Source organism: Camelus bactrianus, chromosome 12 (assembly GCF_048773025.1).
Source record: "Camelus bactrianus isolate YW-2024 breed Bactrian camel chromosome 12, ASM4877302v1, whole genome shotgun sequence".
NCBI lineage: Eukaryota > Metazoa > Chordata > Mammalia > Artiodactyla > Camelidae > Camelus > Camelus bactrianus.
The window spans coordinates 38,109,944-38,131,635 of record NC_133550.1 but is presented as its reverse complement, the minus strand read 5'-3'; the positions used below and the strand labels follow the sequence as shown (position 1 = coordinate 38,131,635).

The 21,692-nt window shown below is 37.8% G+C and overlaps 1 protein-coding gene across 2 annotated transcripts in view; it reads left to right on the top strand.

Moving 5' to 3' along the window:
- CFAP54 (cilia and flagella associated protein 54) overlaps nucleotides 1-21,692 on the top strand; it is a 272,419-nt gene that overhangs the window by 154,455 nt on the left and 96,272 nt on the right. For both annotated transcript variants that reach the window (XM_045522505.2, XM_074375255.1), the window contains exons 49-52: nucleotides 4,030-4,234; nucleotides 9,951-10,030; nucleotides 11,574-11,743; nucleotides 21,445-21,550. In XM_045522505.2, the coding sequence (XP_045378461.2) occupies nucleotides 4,030-4,234; nucleotides 9,951-10,030; nucleotides 11,574-11,743; nucleotides 21,445-21,550 (561 nt within the window). The remainder of the gene's footprint in view (nucleotides 1-4,029; nucleotides 4,235-9,950; nucleotides 10,031-11,573; nucleotides 11,744-21,444; nucleotides 21,551-21,692) is intronic.

Below are 21,692 nucleotides of genomic sequence, written 5' to 3'. Positions count from 1 at the left end.
ATTAGGTTAGCTAATGAAAGTTTTTCATATGACATTTTCATAAGCAATTCCTCTGACTTTGCTAATATTTTTTATAAAGAGAGAACTAGACTACCTGTCTCAATACACTTGCCCTTGTTGATAATTGAATGTTTGGGATTTAAGCTTTTGATGACCTAGTAGCATTTAAATATCTTCAAATCATTAAAAAAAAATCTTAGGAGTACCAGCAGTTTGTCCACTAGAAAGTGTTAGAGTAGTAAAGTGATAGTGCAGCCATTGCTAAGGGGGTTACAGAGGGTGTGGGCTTCACACAGCCAGGCAACAGGTAATGCATATAGACTGGTACACGTGGTTTCTTTTATCAAATGCTCCGAAACAGCATTCTGTTTCATTAAGTATGGTATTAATTTTTATGAAATAATTTTGAAAAACATTTCCTCAAAATTGCTTTATTTTTGTCTTCCATAATTTTGGTAGGAGTATATCTGCATTTTATTAAATGTAATCTTATTACTTTTCTGTTATTGCTAATTTTATTCCACAAACTCCACTTTAATTATGCTGCAGATGATTCATTGTTTTTGCCCTAAGATTTATTTTAATTTATAAGCAGTTGCCTGAAATGAAAGACCTGTTATTAGGAAGACACAAATACATATTCCATATTCACATTTCACTTCAGTGGTCCAAGACCTTGGGGTGTTTCAGAATATTTATTTCTTTCCAGTCAAAAGTGCCAGGGCATCCTAAAAACACTTCTTTAAAGAGTGCTTTTGGGTGTAAAAGGAATGTCTCTGATCTTTCTTTCTTAAAACAAAAGAAGACTGAAAGAATAATGGAAAATTGATTTCTATTAGCTAATTAATTAAAACAGAATTGTTGGTCTGCTTAAGACTCTTCAGATTACACATTATATTTTCCGTATAGAGTGAGAGGAAGGAATGTTAAATAGCATTACTAATTAATCTTGTTTGTGTGTAATTGTCAAGGCTCATTAAATCACTGTTTGCTGCAGACAGAAACAAGGAAACTTCTCCTACACCCTCCTCCCCGAATCTGTGGGAACGTCACCGTTTTCCTGGTACAACCCTTTGTCACCAGATAGGATAGTGCTGCTCCATGTCTGGCTCTTTGGCATGTATTGCTTTTCACCTTCTAGACGCAGTTAAGAAAGGAGAGTGAACAACAGCAGCAGACCTCCCCACTGCCAGCGTTGCCACAAACTCTCTCAAACAATGAGATTTTTCTTTTTCAGTTCACATCAGGCAAATAATTTCCCTCTTTTTAGAATAGACAGCCCCAACATCTGCCTTTTATGTTACTTCAACAGGTATGTAATAAGAGCCTATTGTGTGCAAGGCACTATTCTTGTGCTGTCAAATAAATACATAAGTTAATCAACAATACAGACAAACTCTAAGCCCTCAGGGAACTTATATTTTAGTGGGCAAGACTAGTAAACATGATATATACATATAAACATTATATATAAGTAAATTATATAGTATGTTAAAAGGTGAACCACGCCATGGGGGAAAGTAAATCCAGCAGTACATAAAGGGGGATTGGGAGCATGGTGTTAGATTGGGGCTGTAATTTTGAATGAGGCACCTCATTGAGGTGACATTTGTGACCAGATCTGAAACAGGTAAAGGTGCAAGTCATATAAAATCTGGAGAAAGAATAATTGAAGAACAGGGTACAGTGAGTGCAAAGGCCCTGGGGCAGGATTGCCTAGCTTAGTGGGGGACATCTTGGCCAGCTGACTAGAGCTGTGTGAACAATGGGAGAGCAGTAGGAGACAAGGTCAGAGAGGTAATGGGGTGGATGATGGTGGAATGCCCAGATGGAGAAGGGCCCTTTAGGGCCTTTGTAACCTAGGCTCTTACTCTGAACAAAAGGAGAAGCCACTGGAAAATTTAGAACAGAGATGTGGGATGATCTACTTATGTTTAAAAAGGATTATTGTAGCTAATCTATTGAATCTGCTGTGTGCCAGGTATTGTTCTTGTGCTGTCAGTCAAACACATCAGTCAACCAACAATACAGACAAATTCCTGGTCCTCATAGAGCTTATATATTTGTGTGTGTGTGTGTGTGTGTGTTTATGTTTGTGGCAGAGACTAGGAATATGGTATGGGATATGTTGAATATGAGATGTCTGTTAGACATCCAAGTGGAAAAATTGAGTTAGAAGTTGATTATATGAATCTATGAATCTTGATTTAGAAGAAAGGTTGGAGCTAGAGACAAAATCTTGGGATTTAATCAGCAGTAAGATGAAATTAAAACCATGAGCCTGGTTAAGATCATCAAAGGGGAGAGAATGAGGAGATAGAAGAGGACCGAGCCCTGGGACACTCCAGTATTTAGAGGTATAGGAGAAGAGAAGGAACCAGCAAAGAAGACTGAAAAGGAGTAGCAGATAAAATAGGAAAGAAACCAAGGGAAGGCAGTGGCTTGAAAGCCAAGAGAAGAAGCATTTTCAAAAGAGGGAATGATTAATAGTGTCAGATTTTACTCATGAATCCAGAACCATAATTCACTGAGTCTTAAATATGCATTCATTTTATTTATTTATTTATTTTTAAATACACCTTTATTTTTATTTTTTTTATTTTTTGGTGGGGGGCGGGAGGGGAACCAGGTTTATTTATTTATCTACTGGAGGTTCTGGGGATTGAACCCAGGACCTTGTGCATGCTAAGCATGTGCTCTACCTCTGAGCTATACCCTCCCCCCTGCATTTACTTTATTTTATTTTACATTTAACAGCTCTGAAATTAGAATACACTCTACAGTTGAGGGCTTGTGACAGTTTAATTGACCTATAAAATAATGGTGTCTTAGATTAAAGTAACATAGTGTATGGGGACTGAGAATAGAACATTGGATTTAGCCAAGTGTAGGCCACTGGTGACCTTGACCAAAGGGTTTCAGTGTAGGGATGGAGTGGGTTTAAAAGCAAATGAAAGGAGAGAAGTTGGAATATTGACAACCCCTTAGGTTGTTGCTGTAAAGGGGAGCGAGAATTAGGGTAGTAACTGGAGAGGGGAGCCAGAGTACAGAGAGTTCAGAGTTTTTTAAATGGAGGAGAAGACAGCATGGCTCTGTAGAAAGAGAACATTTATGATGTAGGGGAGAATGGCTGAGTAGACCAGTGTGGACAGGATCGATGGCCTAAGTGGCGGTGCCAGCCTTAGGGAGCAGGAAGGAGGGCAGGGCAGTGAGGCAGATGCTGGGTAGGTGGGAGAGGTGGAGCTCTGGGGTCCAGGGGCACTACTCTGACTGCTTCAGCTTTTGCATGTAAGTAGAGGAAGCAAGGTTATTAGCGGGGAGGGGCATTGGGGAGAAGGTGTTAGGATTTAGAAACAAGAAGAGTGTGAAATGGTTGTCTGGGAGACAGGGAGAGTAGATGGATGGGGGAAATGTAGGATGATGACCAGGAGACACTGAGGTTTGGTCAGGAACTTAAAAGTGGGCCCATGTTGCATGACAGCCTGATTTTATCCAGCCTTCTTTAGCCGCAGGGTGCACGCCCCATGAAGGTTCAGAGGTGACTTGCCAATGAAGTGTGCATGCAGGGAATTGAGGGAGAAGGAAACGGAATCAAAGCTGAGTAGGGAATTTGCTTGTCTACCCATCCTTCCCCTGTTCCTGTCCTACGAGCCCTAATTCACTTGAGCTAAAGCTGAGCGGCCAGCGTCCTTGGTTGATGAGCTTTTCCAGTTTCTCCATTTTTATGAGATGTCCCCTCCTCGCCCTCAGCATCAGGTTCACTCTCATTATGTGATGAGGCTGGTCTTGTGGGGCAGGTCACCAATCGGTGGGGAATGGCAGAAGCACCGTGGGACTACTGGCATCGTTCTGACATCACACCTCTCTCTATGGACCTGCTGTTTGTGGTACCTTGTATCTACCCCTGCATCCCTGCATCCCTGCATCCGATACCAAATGAGGACTGCAGAACGGGATTGAGGCTAATACTACCTGAAAATAGTATTTTACTAATTTGTCCTTTTTTTTTTTTTTTTTACATATTTTTAGGCACTTGATGAAATTATAAGCAGAGGCTCACCTCCAATTCTGGCTACAGTCGGTCAACCACATCTCTTAAATAAGTTTTCTTTTGTTAAAGCATACTTTCTCATAAATGTGGCTGCAACAATAAATTGTGTCCCAGAAAATACAATGCAAACAGTTGGCCAAGAACTTAATGGCAAAAGCAGAGTGAACCTCCCAAACTTGAAAGGTAATCTTTTGTTTTATTTTTTGCTTGGTTTCTCTATTTCCTTTCCTCAGCTATTCCTTGCTCTCCCCCAAGTAATCTATACGAACTTTCTAGTGTATTTTCTTTCATAACTTTCTCCAGACTCACTTGATGAGCCCATATGTGCTTATGTCTAGGCACCTGCCTATCCATATCCACAAACATATCTCCATATTCATACACTTTACCACATATATATAGTTGATGCCTACAGCACAGGCTTGAACTGCACGCATCCACTTGTACACAAACTTCTTTCAGTAGTGAATATCCTAGTACTACACAATCCACAGTCGGTTAAATCTGCAGATGCTGAACTGTGGATGTGGAGGGCTGTCTGTTCCAAGGACCAATTATAAGTTATACGTGAATTTTCAACTATGTGGATAGTCAGCACCCCAACCCTGTGTTGTTCAAGGGTCAGCTGTGCATACAAAATAGTATTTGTCATTTCTTTAAGAAATGATGTAATTTACATTTTTCTGCCTCTTGCATTTCCCATGTAGAAAAACTTCAGTAAAACTACTTCTAGTCATCTGCTTTGCTTTGGTCCCCTATACTGGCTGTGCAGTGTTCTATGCTGTAAACATCCCATGATTTATTCCACCATTTCCCTGTTGTGCATTCACTTTGTTTCTAGGGAACACTGCAGAAGCACTACATATTCATAATTTAATTTATATTTCTATGGAATAAGATAACCATGAAAGGGATTTATGACCCACATGTACACACAAAAGTTTGTATGTATTTTTCAGATGTTGCGTTAAGAATAGTTGTTTCTCACCATTAAGTATGATGTTAACTATGGGTTTTTCATAGATGTCCCATAGAGGAATCTCTCTTCTGTTCCTCAGTTGTTGAGTGATTTTATCATGAAAGGGTGTTGGATTTTACTGCTTTTCCTGTGTCTGTTAAGATAATTGTATGGTTTTAGTTTTTTATTCTATTGATAGGGTGTATTACATTCATTGAATTTTGAGTTTAACCTACCCTGCTTTCTTGGAATAGATTCCACTTCCTCATGGTGTATAATTCTTTTTATATATCGCTTGATTGTTTGCTAGCATTTTGTTGAAAAATTTTGCATCTGTATTCATGAGAGACATTGTATAGTTTTCTTGTGGTGTCTTTGTCTAGTTTTGGTGTTACAATAATATTGACCTCTGTTTTAAAATGTAAGTTTTATTATTATTCAGATATGGTGAGGCCAACAGATCAGGAGATGACTGCCATTGAAAGCATAGTTTGTTGTTTACAGCTCCCAAGAGAGAGGGACATGCTTCAACACGGGAGAGCCACACAGGGAAGGGTCACTTAGGAGGCAGAGAGAGCAGGAGGAAAAGAGGGTCAGACTCCTCCTAGGATCTCTCACTTTCTGATACTCATCCTCTCATCCATGCTGTTCTCCAGGAGTTTGTTTTCTATCTTCGTCTCTCTCCCTTTGCCTTAGGGGAGAAGACCTAGTCCCAGATCTTTCTGTTGGCCCCTTCCCAGTGCTCTTGCCCTCCCTTATACTCAGCTGACCCCTCACTCCAGAGCCTCTTTATTTAGGAGAAGAGCCAGGTAGGCTGAAGTTCGAAGAGGGGAGGAAGTCAGGTGTGTTCAGTTCCATGTTATTCTAGACTTCCTCTTCCCACTTGAATTTAGTCTCTTCTTTAGGGGGATAATTTTTGCATTAATTCCTAATCAAATAATGACTTGCAGTTTTTCTCTCACCTATAGTCTAGAAGCCAGGCTTACTAAAGCAGGCAAAGTCTGTGATCTAAATTGTCTCAATTTTCCCTGGCTCAGAATGAGGGCCGGCTTTGGATTGTGGGTAGGAATTTTGAGAAAGTTGAGGATTATAGGTTGTGCTGTTCCAAATGGCACACTCTCTGCTCTTAAAGTGAGGTGCTGGTGCAAATCAGCAGAACTGATGCTTACAAGGAGATACTACTGAGATATTGTAAATATCTGGGAGACCCAAAATACTTTGAGGACCTTAAGGGATCCTGGGATCCCAGGTGAGGAACCACTACTTTGTATCAGTAGCCGTTAACTTGAGTAACATCACCAAGCATCCAGAAGATCCTTTCAGAATTGCCTGATTTATTGTAAGAATGAGTGTCAGATCAATGATGAAATCAAAACTGAAATTAAAAAATACCTTGAGACAAATGAAAATGAAAACACAACCACACAAAATTTATGGGACTCAGCAAAGGCAGTGCTAAGAGGGAAGTTTATAGCGATACAGGCCTTCCTCAGAAAAGAACAATCTCAAATAAACAATCTAACCCACCAGCTAAAAGAATTAGAAAAAGAAGAGCAAAAAAAAAAAAAAAAAACCCAAAAGTCAGCAGAAAGAAGGAAATAATAAAGATCAGGGAGGAAATAAATAAAATAGAGATTAAAAAATCAATAGAAAAAAAATCAATAAAACCAAAAGCTGGTTTTTTGAAAAAGTAAACAAAATTGACAAACCTCTGGCCAAACTCACAAAGAAGAAAAAAGAGAGAGCACAAATAAGCAAAATAAAAAACGAAAATGGAGAAATTACAACAAATAACATAGAAATACAGAATATCATACGAGAATATTATGAAAGCCTGTATGGAACCAAAATGGATAACCTAGAGGAGATGGACAAGTTTCTGGAAACATACAGTCCACCAAGACTGAATTAAGAAAAAACTGACCACTTGAACAAACCAACCACTAGAAATGAAATCAAATTAGCAGTAAAAAACCTCCCTACAAATAAAAGTCCAGGATCGGACAGCTTCACCAGGGAATTCTGCCAAACATACAAAGAACTCATACCAATGCTTCTCAAACTCTTTCAGAAGATTGAAAAGGAGGGAATACTCCCAAACTCATTCTATGAAGCCACCGTCACCCTGACACTACCAGGCAAAGACACTACCAAAAAAGAGAATTACAGACCAATATCACTGATGAACATAGATGCAAAAATCCTTACCAAAATATTAGCAAATAGAATGCAACAGCACATAAAAAAGATTATACATTGTGATCAAGTGGGGTTCATCCCAGGGACACAAGGGTGGTTCAACCTATGCAAATCAATCAATGTAATACATCACATCAACAAGAGAAAGGACAAAAACCACATAATCATCTCAATAGATGCAGAAAAGCATTTGATAAAATTCAACACCCATTTATGATAAAAACTCTCACCAAAGTGGGTATAGAGGGAACATATCTCAACATAATAAAAGCTATATATGACAAACCTACAGCCAGCATAGTTCTCAATGGTGAAAAACTCAAAAGCTTCCCACTAAAATCTGGGATAAGACAAGGCTGCCCACTATCATCACTCCTATTCAACAGTCTTGGAAGTCCTAGCCACAGCAGTCAGGCAAGAGAGGGAAATAAAAGGGATCCAAATTGGAAAAGAAGGGGTAAAACTGTCGCTATATGCCGATGACATGATACTATATACAGAAAACCCTAAAAGGTTCACACATAAACTACTAGAAATAATCAAAGAATTCAGCAAGGTAGCAGGCTACAAGATTAACATTCAAAAATCAGTTTCATTTCTTTACACTAATGATGAATCAACAGAAAAAGAAAAGAAACAATCCCCTTTAAAATAGCACCCAAAGTAATAAAATACCTAGGAATAAATCTAACCAAGGAGGTGAAAGAATTATACACAGAAACCTGTAAACCATCGATGAAGGAAATTAAAGAAGAGTTTAAAAAATGGAAAGATATCCCATGCTCTTGGATTGGAAGAATCAATATTGTTAAAATGGTCATACTGCCCAAGGTAATCTGCAGATTTAATGCAATCCCTATCCAATTACCCAGGACATATTTCACAGAACTAGAACAAATCATAATAAAATTTATATGGAACCACAAAAGATCTAGAATTGCCAAAGCATTACTGAAGAGAAAGAAAGAGGCTGGATGAATAACTCTCCCAGACTTCAGACAATACTATAGAGCTACAGTCATCAAGACAGCATAGTATTGGTACAAAAACAAACATATGGACCAATGGAACAGAATTGAGAGCCCAGAAATGAACCCACACGTTTTTGGTCAACTAATCCTTGACAAAGGAGGCAAGAATATACAATGGAATAAAGACAGTCTCTTCAGCAGATGTTGTTGGAAAAACTGGACAGCAGCATGTAAATCAGTGAAGCTAGAACACTCCCTTACACCATACACAAAAATAAACTCAAAATGGATCAAAGACTTAAACATAAGACAAGATAGAATAAACATAAGACAAGATAGAATAAACGTAAGACAAGATAGAAGAAAATATAGGCAAAACATTATCTCACATTCATCTCAAAAATGTTCTCCTATGGCATCCTACCCAAGCAATAGAAATAAAAGCAAAAATAAACAAATGGGACCTAATTAAACATACAAGCTTCTGCACAGCAAAGGAAACCATAAGTAAAACAAAACAACAATCTGCAGAATGGGAGAAAATTTTTGCAAACGATGAAACCGACAAAGGCTTGATTTTCAGAATATATAAGCAGCTCATACAACATAAGAAAAAAACAAACAACCCAATCCAAAAATGGGCAGAAAACCTAAACAAGCAATTCTCCAAGGAAGAAATACAAATGATCAATATCAAAGGCACATGACAAAATGCTCAATATCACTAATTATCAGAGATATGAAAATCCAAACTCAATGAGGTATCACCTCACACCAGTCAGAATGGCCATCATTCAAAAGTCCACAAATGACAAATGCTGGAGAGGCTGTGGAGAAAAGGGAACATTCCTACACTACTGTGGGAATGCAGTTTGGTGCAGCCACTGTGGGAAACGGTAAGGAGATTCCTCAAAAAACTAGGAATAGACTTAGCATATGACCCAGGAATCCCGCTCCTGGGCATATATCTGGAAGGAACCTTACTTCAGAAAGACACCTGCACCCCAGTTTTCATAGCAGCACTATTTACAATAGCCAAGACATGGAAACAGCCTAAATGTCCATCAACAGGTGACTGGATAAAGAAGAGGTGGTATATTTATACAATGGAATACTATTCAGCCATAAAAAGCGACAACATAATGCCATTTGCAGCAACATGGATGTCCCTGGACAATTCCAAGTGAAGTAAGCCAGAAAGAGAAAGAAAAATACCATATGAGATCATTCATATGTGGAATCTAAAAAAAAAAAAAGAAGAACATAAATACAAAATAGAAACAGATTCATAGACATGGAATACAAACTTGTGGTTGCCAAGGGGGGTGGGGGGTGGGAAGGGACAGACTGGGATTTCAAAATTTGTAGATACTGACAGGCATATGCAGAATAGATAAACAAGATTATACTGTATATAGCACAGGGAAATATATACAAATCTTGTGGTAGCTCACAGCGAAAAAAAAATGTGACAATGAATATATTTATGTTCATGTGTAACTGAAAAATTGTGCTCTACACTGGAATTTGACACAATATTGTAAAATGACGATAACTCAATAAAAAAAGTTAAAAAAAATAAAAGAATGAGCCTCGGTCTTCTAATGTATGAAATTTAGGGACCCTTGATATAACAATATGTTTCTAACTGTCATTGTGGTTGTCTTTTAGACATTAAATTTCTCAACTAATGATGAGTTTTATAAATTAGAATTGATATTTAAGCTAACTACAGATATCCTTAGTTCTTCCAAAATTTAATGTCTTACAGAGCTATGTTTAAAGGATGAGAGAGACTCAACTTATCAGTTTACAAAAATGGAAGATGACTTCACTCTTAGCACACTAAAGGTAAGATTGAAAATTTTTTCGAAACATAGTACATCAGTTACCAAAATGCCCACTGTTAGGCCATAGACAGGCCGACTTTCAGGGCTGAGTTTGCTCTGGGGAAACCAGGTAGCTTTTTTGCATGAGCATGGGTTGGGGCCGGAGATGGACTCCCCCTGAGAAAAGCAGATGCCCAGAGGTGTCAGACTTTGACTTTATAACCTGGATAAGTTGCTGTGGAAAAGATTGATTACTTGATGGGATTTGAGCATTCCATGCCCTCTGACATTTCCTAGTAACAATATTGATGACAACAGTAACAAAAACAGTACCATTTATTCAGTGCTTACTCCGTGACAGACACTTCGCGTGATTATTTAATTTTCATTAACTCTGATACAGGTATTCATCATTTTTGAGCTATTTTGTGAACCATGAGTAAATTGAGACTTAGGCAGTAAGAAATTCACTAATGCCATGTAACTGATAAAGTACAGATCGTATTCTTAATCATTATAGTAAATTACCCTAGTACTTGTATAGGATTTACTGCTCTATACAAACAAGTTTTTAGAGACCTATTCCTTAAAAGACAGGTTGGTCCCTTTTCTCTTTTGCCATGTCAGGCTGCTATTTCCTATGTAGTGACAGCAGTCCACTATGAAATCTCATTTCCTTCACATTACCAGTTAATTTGAAATACAGTTTATCCTCATTATTCACAGATTTGCTAATTTGCTTATGTGCTGAAATTTAATTACAACCTCAAAATCAATATTCTTGGCTCTTTGGTGGTCATCTGGGGACAGGTGCAGAGCATAGAAAAATTTGAGTTGCCTGATGTGCACATTCCCAGCCATGCTGCCTTTTATGTTTCCACTCTCGTACTGTAAACAAGTGTCCTTTTCATGGTCTATTTATTGTCAAGCTTTTTGCATTTTTATGTATTTTTTGTTGTTGGTGGTGGTGATTTCACTATTTGAAATGGCCCCCAAATGTAGTGCGGAAGTGCTGTCTAGTGATCCTAAGTTCAGAAGGGCTTGCGATGTACCTTACGGAGAAAACATGTTAGACAAGCTTCAGTCAGCCACGAGTTACAGAGCTATTGGCCATGAGTTCAAGATTAGTGACTCTGCACTATATATTAAACAATGTGTCTTTAAATACAAACACTTGTTAAACAGGGTTACATATTGATCAGTTGACAAAAATGCTGTGACCAGAGGCTCATAGGAACCTATCCCTGTATTTCCCCTAGGAATAGTGCTTCAGGATCTGCTAGCTCAGTGTTTGCAGCAACTTTATAGGACACAACTACTGCAAATAAGCATGTGTGAGCATTGGCTGTGCCTACAGTAAAGGCTAACTGTCCTGCATGCTTGCTCTTGTCATTACTTCCATTTTCATTCTCTGCTGCCTTTTTCCTGTTGACTGAGCTCTCTTTGATGATTATGTTCAGATTTCCTTTCTGGTCTTCCATTCGTCGTTACTTTTCGGTACATGAACAATATTTGATGAATAAGAATGAGGCACTGTTTGTGATTATGTGGTGTTCCTTCTTTAGTCAGTTTTACTGACAGAAGCAGAGGACAGGCTAAACTCCCTCATATCAGAGATGGAGCCCCCCGGCCATAAGAACCTCTCTCAGTGCTCAGCTGGCGAGTTGGAGATTGTGGTGGAGGCCAGGCTTCAGCTGGCTGCAGTTGCCCTGCAGAGACACCGGGCGGCATACAGGTGAGTCTCTTCATGCCCAGTTTCACCCTAATTTGTTAAATATACCTAAATTTTATATAAGTTTTGTAAATTCCTAGATTAATAGAGCAGACTTGATTTTTATTATTCAGGGGAGTCTTCATATGTTATTACACTTAAAACTATAAGAATATGAAAATGAATATATGTATATTCATATATGACTGAAGAATTGTGCTGTATACCAGAAATTGACACAACATTGTAAACTTACTTAAACCTCAATAAAAAAAACACAAACAATAAAACTATAGTTCTCAGCAAAGTAATTGGTCCATTAAAGCACATAGGTAGGATATTTTGTGTCAAACATTAACAGATTCACAGAGCTTCCCTTTTTAAATTTAATTAATTTATTTTTTAAAAGACAGAACCTAAATTCCTTATAGCTTTTAACAAATAACACCTATGGAGTTTATTTTCTAGACAACCAATGAAAAATATTAAAAACAAGCTCTATTTTGAAAAAATAACATCTTCTAAACTATGCTGTGCTGAGCCACTTAATATAACTATTGTAGGCGGATGATTTTTAAAATGTGATGCAATTGCTAATGTCAGATCTTTCATCTCACTTGTGGTGGTTCTGACCAGGGTGATAGCAATGGAGGAGAGTGATGTCATTGGATTCTGGGTATATTTTGAAAGTAGAGGATTAGAATTTGCTGGTGCATTGGATATAGAGTTGTGAGAAAAAGAGAGGAGTTGTGAAAAAGTTGTCCCTAAACAAAATGGGGAAGATTGTGGGGTGCAGTTTATTTAGGGGAAAGATCAGGTATTATATTTTGGACACGTTTAGACTGAGATGTCTCTTTGAGGTACAACTGAAGATGTCAAATATTCTTGGAGTCTTTAGAATATAGATAGTATTTAAAGACTCTATACTGGATGAGTTTCCTTAGGGAATGTGAGTGATGAAAGAAAGAAAAGGACCAAGGACTGAGGGTTGGGTTTGGTACTCAGACTCTAGGAGACTGGGGAGAAAATGAGGAACTGGCAGAGGAGACTGAGAAGAAATGCCCAATAACATACAAAAACCAGAATATTATGGAATCCTGAAAGTCAAGTGAAGACACTGTATCAAGGAGAATGGAGTGATCACCTGTGCCAAAAGGTCCTGATGGATTAAGATGAGAATAGAGAATTGACCATTGGATGATTTAGCAACATGAAGGTCACTGGTGACTTTGACAGGAATCATTTTAGAAGACAGTGGGGGAAAGGTCATGTTTAGAGTGGTTTTATGAGAAAATGGCAGGAGAGAAATTGGAGCAAATAAAGATGATTCTTTTGAGTTTTACTGTAAAGGGGAGTAGAGGAATAGGGTGACAGCAATTGGCAGAAGTTGGGTTGAGACAAGTTTTCTCGAGATGAAAGTGATGATCTATGCTAAAGAAAATGACCCCAGCAGAGAGGACAGATGTAATGCTCTGATATAATTGGTACAGAGTAGAGTAGGATCCCAGTTCAGTCTTCTCTGTTTCTCTTATACAGAATAAAATTATCCCCTAGCTTGGGATTCCACACTGGTCTCTAGGGACCAGCAAGGAAGCTGCTGCCTGCCCTGAGTGTAGATGGAAAAAGAGTGGCCCAAGAGAAATCAGTCCTCAGATCTATGCTGTTGGCAATTGTGGGGTCCAAACTGGCACTGCCAGTGAAATGCAGAAATTAACCTTGAAACTGGTCCGGCATCACAGAGGTGGAATAAAGGCAAAACCAAAACTGTCTCATAGGGGTTAAACTAGGAAATGCAGGGCTCCCTTGGAAAATAACTCCCAGTAAAGACAGAACACAATCAAATATTATGAACCAAATGAAGAAACAGCCACAAAAGTGAGTTAGCAGACATATCAAATGGCAGACTTTACAGCGCAAGAAACAAACTGTTCAAAAATGTGAAGGATGGAAGAGAATGAGACAAGATAAAAAATGAACAGATGAATTTGGGAAAAAAAACAAACAGTTTTTTTAGAAATGAAAAATAATCACTGAATGGAAAAAAATGATAAAATCAGATGGAAAAACTTTTTTTTTCTCTCAACTTTCTCATACTGAAATTCCATGCATTAAGCTCTATGCCTTAGATTCATAATTTGGAAGTGGAGTTAATTTGTAGATGGTTATTCTCTTTAAACAGGAGAAGCCTACCTGTAGCTTTTGCAAAGGGGAAACCAATTCAGCAGAAATCTCCCTTTGCTTTGATTGGAAACATGCAATCGTCTTAACAGTGTGAGCCTTGCCTGAAGGCTATTCTGTGATTAACCACGTCTAGATTTGATCTGATGCTAGAGACAGTATAGGTTTGGGAGAATTTATCATTTTTGTAGTTTCTAAGTAATAACGAAAATCCATAAAATCTGTTTGGAGTAGTGATTCTCAAAGTGTGGTCTGCAGATCTCTGAGTGTTCTGGAGACCTTTTCAGGGAGATCTGTAAGGTAGGAATTATTTTTACAATAGTTTATAACATAGTAAACTTTTAAAATAATAGCTTATAAAACTAAGATGTCATTTGCCTTTTTCACTGTGTTGTTATTTGCACTGATGATGCAAAAGCAACAGTGGTAAAGCTTCTGGCTGCTCACCGTGAATCAAAGCAGTGGCACCAAACCAGAATAGTGGTCATTCTCTTCTACATTACTGCACATCTGTAATTAAAAAAAAAAAAAAAAAAAAGCCAGATTCACTTAAAAATTCCTTTGATGAAGCAGTAGAATCTGTTACATTTATAAACCCCTATGCTTGAATATATTTTTAATGTTCTGTGGGAATATTAAGTTGGAAATACACCTAAAGCACTTGTGCTGCATACTGCAGTCTGGTGCTTGTCTTGAGGAAGAGCACACGTGTGAATGAATTGAGAGCTGAACCAGTTATTTCCACCCCAACCCATGGGACACCATTTTTATTTGAAAAAACAACTAATGAACTATGATTATTCAGATTTGGGTATTTGACAGGTATTTTGTTGAAAATAAGCAAAAATGAACATGCCACTTCTAGGAAAGCAACTAATATTTTTTGCTGCCAATGATGAAATCTAAACTTTAATAGGAAAATTGGACTTTTGGAAACTTTGTATTTGCCACCATGAACTTGACAGTTAGTTTGCTAATGCTTAGATTTTTTTCTGATGAGACTGATGGTGATATTAAGCATCATTTTTTTAAGTAATTTTTTTTGTAATGAAATGTTTCAACATTAAGGGATATAGCAGGGAGGGTCTATCTCAGTGGTAGAGTACATGCTTAGCATATACAAGGTCCTGGGTTCAATCCCCAGTACCCCCTCTAAAAATAAATAAATAAGTAAATCTAATACCACCACTCCCCCCAAAAAAACCCCAAAGAAACAAAACCATTAAGAAGTTGAGCTAATGTTTTTTAAATGGCTCAGGGAGCTAATATTTTTTAAATGGCTACTGCATGATGTTGCAAAATCCTAGTTAAGAGAGACCAATAGGTTTTAATGTAACTGAGCAGGAAAAGTTCATCAGTGTGTGGTATTAGATTCCACATAGCAACAAACTTTTAAGGAACTATCACTTATCATATATTGGTATATGAAGAATATTCACAGTTATTTGAAGAGGCTCTTAAAATATTCCCCCATGTCCAATAACCATCTGTGTGAGGCCTAGTCTTCCTCATATGCTTCAATGAAAACATTATGTTAAAACATACTGAACATAGAGACAGGTATGAAAGTCTTTAAGTAGATTTCCTCTTATGAAGTCAAATATTAAAGAGGGATTTGCAAAAAGGCAAAAACAATGGCATCCTTCTCACTAATTTTTTGTTTGTTTGTTTTGGAAAATATAGTTGTTTTCCATAAAAATATATTGACAAGTAACAGGTTTGTGACTTTTATTTTTAAATGAATTAATTAATGTTAATGAAGTTAAACATTTCTCAGTTTAGATTCCAATATGGTAAATATTGATGGAGCTCTTTGGGGGTTCTCAATAATGTTTAAAGGTGGAGAACTACAAAACGTTGATTAAGGAAATTAAAGATGACTTAAAGAAATGGAAGGAGATCCCATGCTCTTGGACTGGAAGAACTAATATTGTTAAAATCGCCGCACTACCCAAAGCAATCTACAGATTTAATGTGATCCCTATCAAATTACCCAGGACATTTTTCATAGAACTATAATCCTAAAATTTATATGGACTCACAAAAGACCCAGAATTGCCAAAGCAATACTGAAGAAAAAGAACGAAGCTGGAGAAATAACCCTCCTAGACTTCAGACAATACTACACAGCTATAGGAATCAAAACATCATGGTACTGGCACAAAAACAGGCATATGGATCAATGGGCAGAATAGAGAGCCCAGAAATAAACCCACGGACATATGGTCAATTAATTTTTGACAAAGGAGGCAAGAATATACAATGGAGAAAAAGACAGTGGTGTTGGAAATCCTGGACAGCAGCATATAAATCAATGAAGTTATAGAATACTCCCTCACACCATACACAAAAATAAACTCAAATTGGCTTAAAGACTTAAATGTAAAACAAGACATGATAAACCTCCTAGAAGAAAACATAGGCAAAATATTCTGGCATAAATCTTAGCAATATTTTCCTAGGGCCATCTACCCAGGCAATAGAAATAAAAGTAAACATAAACAAATGGGACCTAGTTAAACTTACAAGCTTTTGCACAGTAAGGGAAACCATAAGCAAAACAAAATGACAACCTACAGAATGAGAGAAAATACTAGCTAATGATGTGGCTGACAGAGGTTTCACTTCCAGACTGTATAAACAGCTCATACAACTTAATAACAAAAAAACAAACAACCCAATCAAAAAATGGGCAGAAGACTTAAACATTTCTCCAAAGAAGACATACAAATGGCCAATAGGCACATTAAAAAAATGCTCAATATCATTAATTACCAAAAAATCAAAACTACAATGAGGTATCACCTCACACCAGTCAATATGGCCATCATTAAAAAGTCCACAAATGATAAATGCTGGAGAGGGTGTGGAGAAAAGGGAACCCTCCTACACTGCTGGTGGGAATGTTTAAGTATGTAAATTGGTGCTAAGGTTAAAAAAACTCGAGACCCACTTGTTTAGAGTAGTGTCACATTTATAGTTATCTTTAAGAATACAATGACAGTTGATTGATGGAATGATGATTGATTGATGGTTAAAATAGGCAAAAGTATAATAATACACCCTTTTCCCTACTGAAGTTTGACAATAGAATGAACCTTTACTATATGATTTCCTATAGAAAATACATAATTTCAACATATAAATATATATGTAGGAATATTTACATGTTTAAATATACTATATATAATTACACATATTCTATATATATGTAATATATAAAGGGAAAATATATGACTGTATGATTTCCTGTGAAAGCACATAGAACTCTTTTCTCCAAAATGTATCCCAGAGAGCTACAGCAGCTGTAGAAAATATTTCTTGTCAACTTACCTTCATTCTTTCCCCAGCTTTCTATATGTCTTTACACCCTTTTAGTGTGGAGGAGATGAGTGATTTTTTAAAGGGAGGAATAAGGAAATGAGAAACTAAAAATTACAAACTGGCACAGAAAGGAGAAAAGAGTGTCATAATAGGACTTCAATTTGAAGTCCAGATAGAAGTATGCAAATAATGTGCAAGTCTACCAGAATCACCCAATTTTAAATCCATGAGCCTGGCCCTTGGGACAAAACCTGCAAAAACTTTGATGTTACTGCCTTTTTGCAGCAGAGCTGTCACTGGGGAAAGCCTGCTATCAAGATGAAGGAGTTTTCGTAGGTGAACTTTACCCTCCGTGAGCTTCTGTTTGGGCGCTGCTGAGAGTGTTGGACAGTCCCTTTTCCAAATGATGGTTACCTTGACATTTCATGATACTTCTAATAAAATTATATGTCAAGGAAATCGAATGGCACATTCCCTCGGGTGACAGAGTGAGCTGCATAGATTTTATGAGAACAAACTGACCATTTTTTGTCATGAATGTTAATAAGAAGTAAATGGGATCAAAGTTATTCAAACTGTATTTCCGCTTCTTTCAGGACTGCTGCTCTATTTCGGAATAATCCTGTCTTTTTTAAAATATTCCTTTCTATTCTCCTTTTTATTTTGTGTATTGTCTAAATGGGATAACATTTGAGCCTTTTAATTTTGTATCAGATTGAAACTTCCTTCTTTTGGGATTTGGACTGCTTGTAGTGGGTAATCCTCCCACAATTTCTGTCTCCCTAGCATGGAGGAGAAGCTAGAAGTTTTCCATGGTGCAACTAAGCTGTACCACGTGGACTGGGACATACCAATATGCTTCCATTTTATTCACCAAGTTTTGGGATTAATAAGGTTCCAGACCTCGTACCTCATTTTCCTTGAAGTCAGAATTTGGGCTTCGGATTAGAAGAATGGGTTTTCTTCTTCCAAAGTCTGCTAGTTGCCATCCAGTAATAATCTCTGTAGCTACTCAGTAAACAAGGTGTCTTAAAACATGAGTGTATCCTTCATGGAGGTGAGAGGAAATTCCGTACCTGTAAACACACCCAATCAGCATTATGTGTTGTTTGGTTGTTGTTTTCTTGCTTGTTTAGTTTCATTTTTTAAAAAACTAGTAAGCTTAGATAATCATAAACAATACCTTAAGAAATAAAAGTATCTAAACCATTTTAATGACTCGGTAAAGTCTTAGGAGTTTGAAATTCAGTCATTGCTGAAAGGTTTTTTTTTTTTTTTTAATCTAAGCAAATTTTACTTCATACATCATGAAGTGGGTCGTCTCCACTCTCAGGAGTCCAGATAACTGCAAAGCAAGGGACAGAGCTGCAAGCTTTTGTAGAGAAAGGCATTCAGGGAATAAGGAAAGAGTATTTGGCTTCAGTTCATTGGCAGGGGCTGTATATCTGACCTTATTAATAACAAGGACATCATTACAGGTTCTTGGAAGTTAGGGAGATTGGCTGGCTGGATATTCTGGTCAATTGCTGAAAGGTTTTGATGCTGATTACAAACTTAGGAAAAAAATAAATTCCATACCCCCATGTTCCCTGTCCAACTTTATGTACTAATAATGATAATGGCTAATGTGCACTGAGTGCTGTCTGTTTACCATGTGCTCCTGTTTCCTAAGAACACCCTGCTCTCAATGGAATGTCAACTCTGAAGTTAGGGACTATATCCACAGCCCCTAGATTTTTTCCTGGTCTGTAGCAGGTGCTCAATACATATTTTTGAACAAATAATAGAATAAATACCTCATTTAATATCCTTATAATCCATTTCATGAAGACTGTTAAGTAGAATGCAAGGCAAAAGGCATTAAACTGTGCAAAGAGGCCTTTCGTATTATAAAAGGTGCAGTAACAACAGCTGTGTAATAATCACAAATGTGACACCAGGTGACACTGCGCCAGTATAAACAAAATCAAACTTGGTAGAACTGTGAAAGAAAGAGGCCACATTTTATATTAACACAGTGATGAAGAGCATGGGCTCAGGGGCCAGTTGCCTGGTTCCGATCCTGCGGCTTCTTTCTAGCCAAGTCACCTCGGGCAAGTCCTTTAACATTTCTGGGTCTCGATGAACTAATCCATACAATAGGGATGATAGTAATATCTACCTTGTAGGTTTGTGGTGAATTTATTTATTCACAGGAAGCATTTAACACAGCACCTGACAGGTGGTGAACACTCAGTAAATTTCCAGTTACCATTTTTTAAAAAAAGGATTGCAGAAAAAGAGAGAAAAATCTATTTTAAGACAACGTGTAGATACACACACAAAAAGAGGCTTTAAAATGTAATTAAGATTTGAGCATAGGTATCTATCTGGGAGCCTACAAACAGAGTCTGTACCTTCTTACAAGCATCCATCGACACCGAGGAAGCTGGCCAGAAACCTCACTACTCACCCAAAGTTGGTGGTGTACTGACCACAGTCCAGGGATGTAGGAGGCTTCAGGAACGTGTGAAGGGGAATTGATGGATCCAGTTTACATCTGGAAGAGAGATCGTTGTGGCCACTGTGGAGACCAGGACTGCAGGCACAAGAGCCACAGCAGGGAGGCTGGCCAGGAAATTTCCCACAGTTGTCCAGCCTGGAGATGATGATGGCTAGGATGAAGGCCTTAGCAGTGGAGGAGTTGAGAAGGCGGGGACCTGCTGACTAGCATCCATATTTTGAAGTTGAAGCTGACAGAACTTGTTGATGGATTGAACAGAAAGTTTGAGGCAGAAGGGGAGCAATGGTGATACTGGGCTCTCTATTTGGGATGGAGAACAGGGAAGAGGAGGAGCAGCTTTGGTGGAGCAGGCAAGAGGATCTGCTTTTAACCTGCTCCAGTTTCCTAAAGCTGCCATAACAAAGTGCAAATTGAGTGGCTTAAAATTCCACTCCAAATTCAGTGGCTTAAAACGACAGTATTGTCTCACAGTTCTGGAGGCTCAAAGTCCAAAAACTGAGGTGTTGGCAGGACCATCGTCTTTTTGACAGCTCCTGGGGGAGCCCTTCCTTGCTGCTTCCAGCTTCTGGAGTTTGCCAGCAATCCTTGGTGTCCTGCGTATGTGGATGCACTGCTCTGGTCGTGGGGCTGTTCTCTCCCTACGTGTCTTCACATCACCTTCCCTCTGTGTGTGTCTGTCCCTCTGTCCACGTCTCCCCTTTAGGGAGGGATACCAGTTATACTGGATTAGTGTCCACTCTAAATGACCTTATTTTGTCTTGCTTTCCTCTGTAAAGACTCTATTTGCAAATAAGGATACATGCTGAGGCACTGAGGGCTAGGGCTTCAACACAGTCCAACCCATAACACCTCTTAAATGTGATTGCCACTCACTATTCAAGTGGAGAATTAGATAAGTGGGTATATTGTCCACTTGACTTTCACCCAATCTTTTTGTGTTATAAAGTAGCCCTACAATAAGCATCTTCAGGTATACAGATTATTCTGTATTTTTAATTTTGTTTTGGAATAGATTTTCAAATGAAGAAGCCTCTTGATATTTATTAAAATATTTTGAAAGAAGTGTGACATCAATTATAAATATCATTCTACAGGGAAGAAGGATGTGATGGTTTAAAGTGAAGAAAAATTTACATACCAAGCAATAGGAAGTGAGGAGAATTCATATCTATCTCCTAGATTCTGTTTTCTTAAGTACATTTCCCTTCTGGCACTGCTAGATTCTGATTAAGCAACAGTTTTGCTTAAGAGTTTCCAAGTGTACAGAGTTAAGCAACACAGTTCTATAACATCAAAAAGCTGGAGAACCACATTCTGATGTATGTAAAATACATATGTGCTCATTTTATTAATGGTTTTTCAGTAAGTTTTATTTTAGATCTTAGAAACATTCATTCATTCACTCTCTTATTCACTCATTTTCATTTAAAAATATTTTTTAGCTTCTATTATGCCTCAGCCACTAGATGCTGGGTTTCAGCAGTGAATAAGATAAATGAGCAGAGACACACTATAGAGCAATTTACAGCCGATTAAATTGTGTGGTAAGTGCTACCTTATGGTTAAGGGCAGGGTGCTAAAGGGGCATGTAGAAGAGGCTCCTAATGGTATGGGGGTGGATGGGAGTCTGGGGAGTTTTTGGAGGAGGAGACTTAGGAAATGACATGCAGATACCACAGGTGTAATACTACGATCATTTAAAATATATTCTCTGTTTTAGTGCTGCGATAGTATTTTCCACACTTAAACTTCTCCACGATTCAAAACTTTTTAAAACGAAGGTGGTAGAAGATGACACAGAGGATTCCGTCTCTCTAGGAACTTCCGTATGTATGAATTTAATGTTTATCCTTATCATATGTATCATAGAATGACTATTGGCATGCTAGGAAATTCTCTAATTATTTGAGTGAAACAGAGAAGTAAAGTAGGAAAAAAACATTGAATTCAGAGTAAAAAGATCTGTGT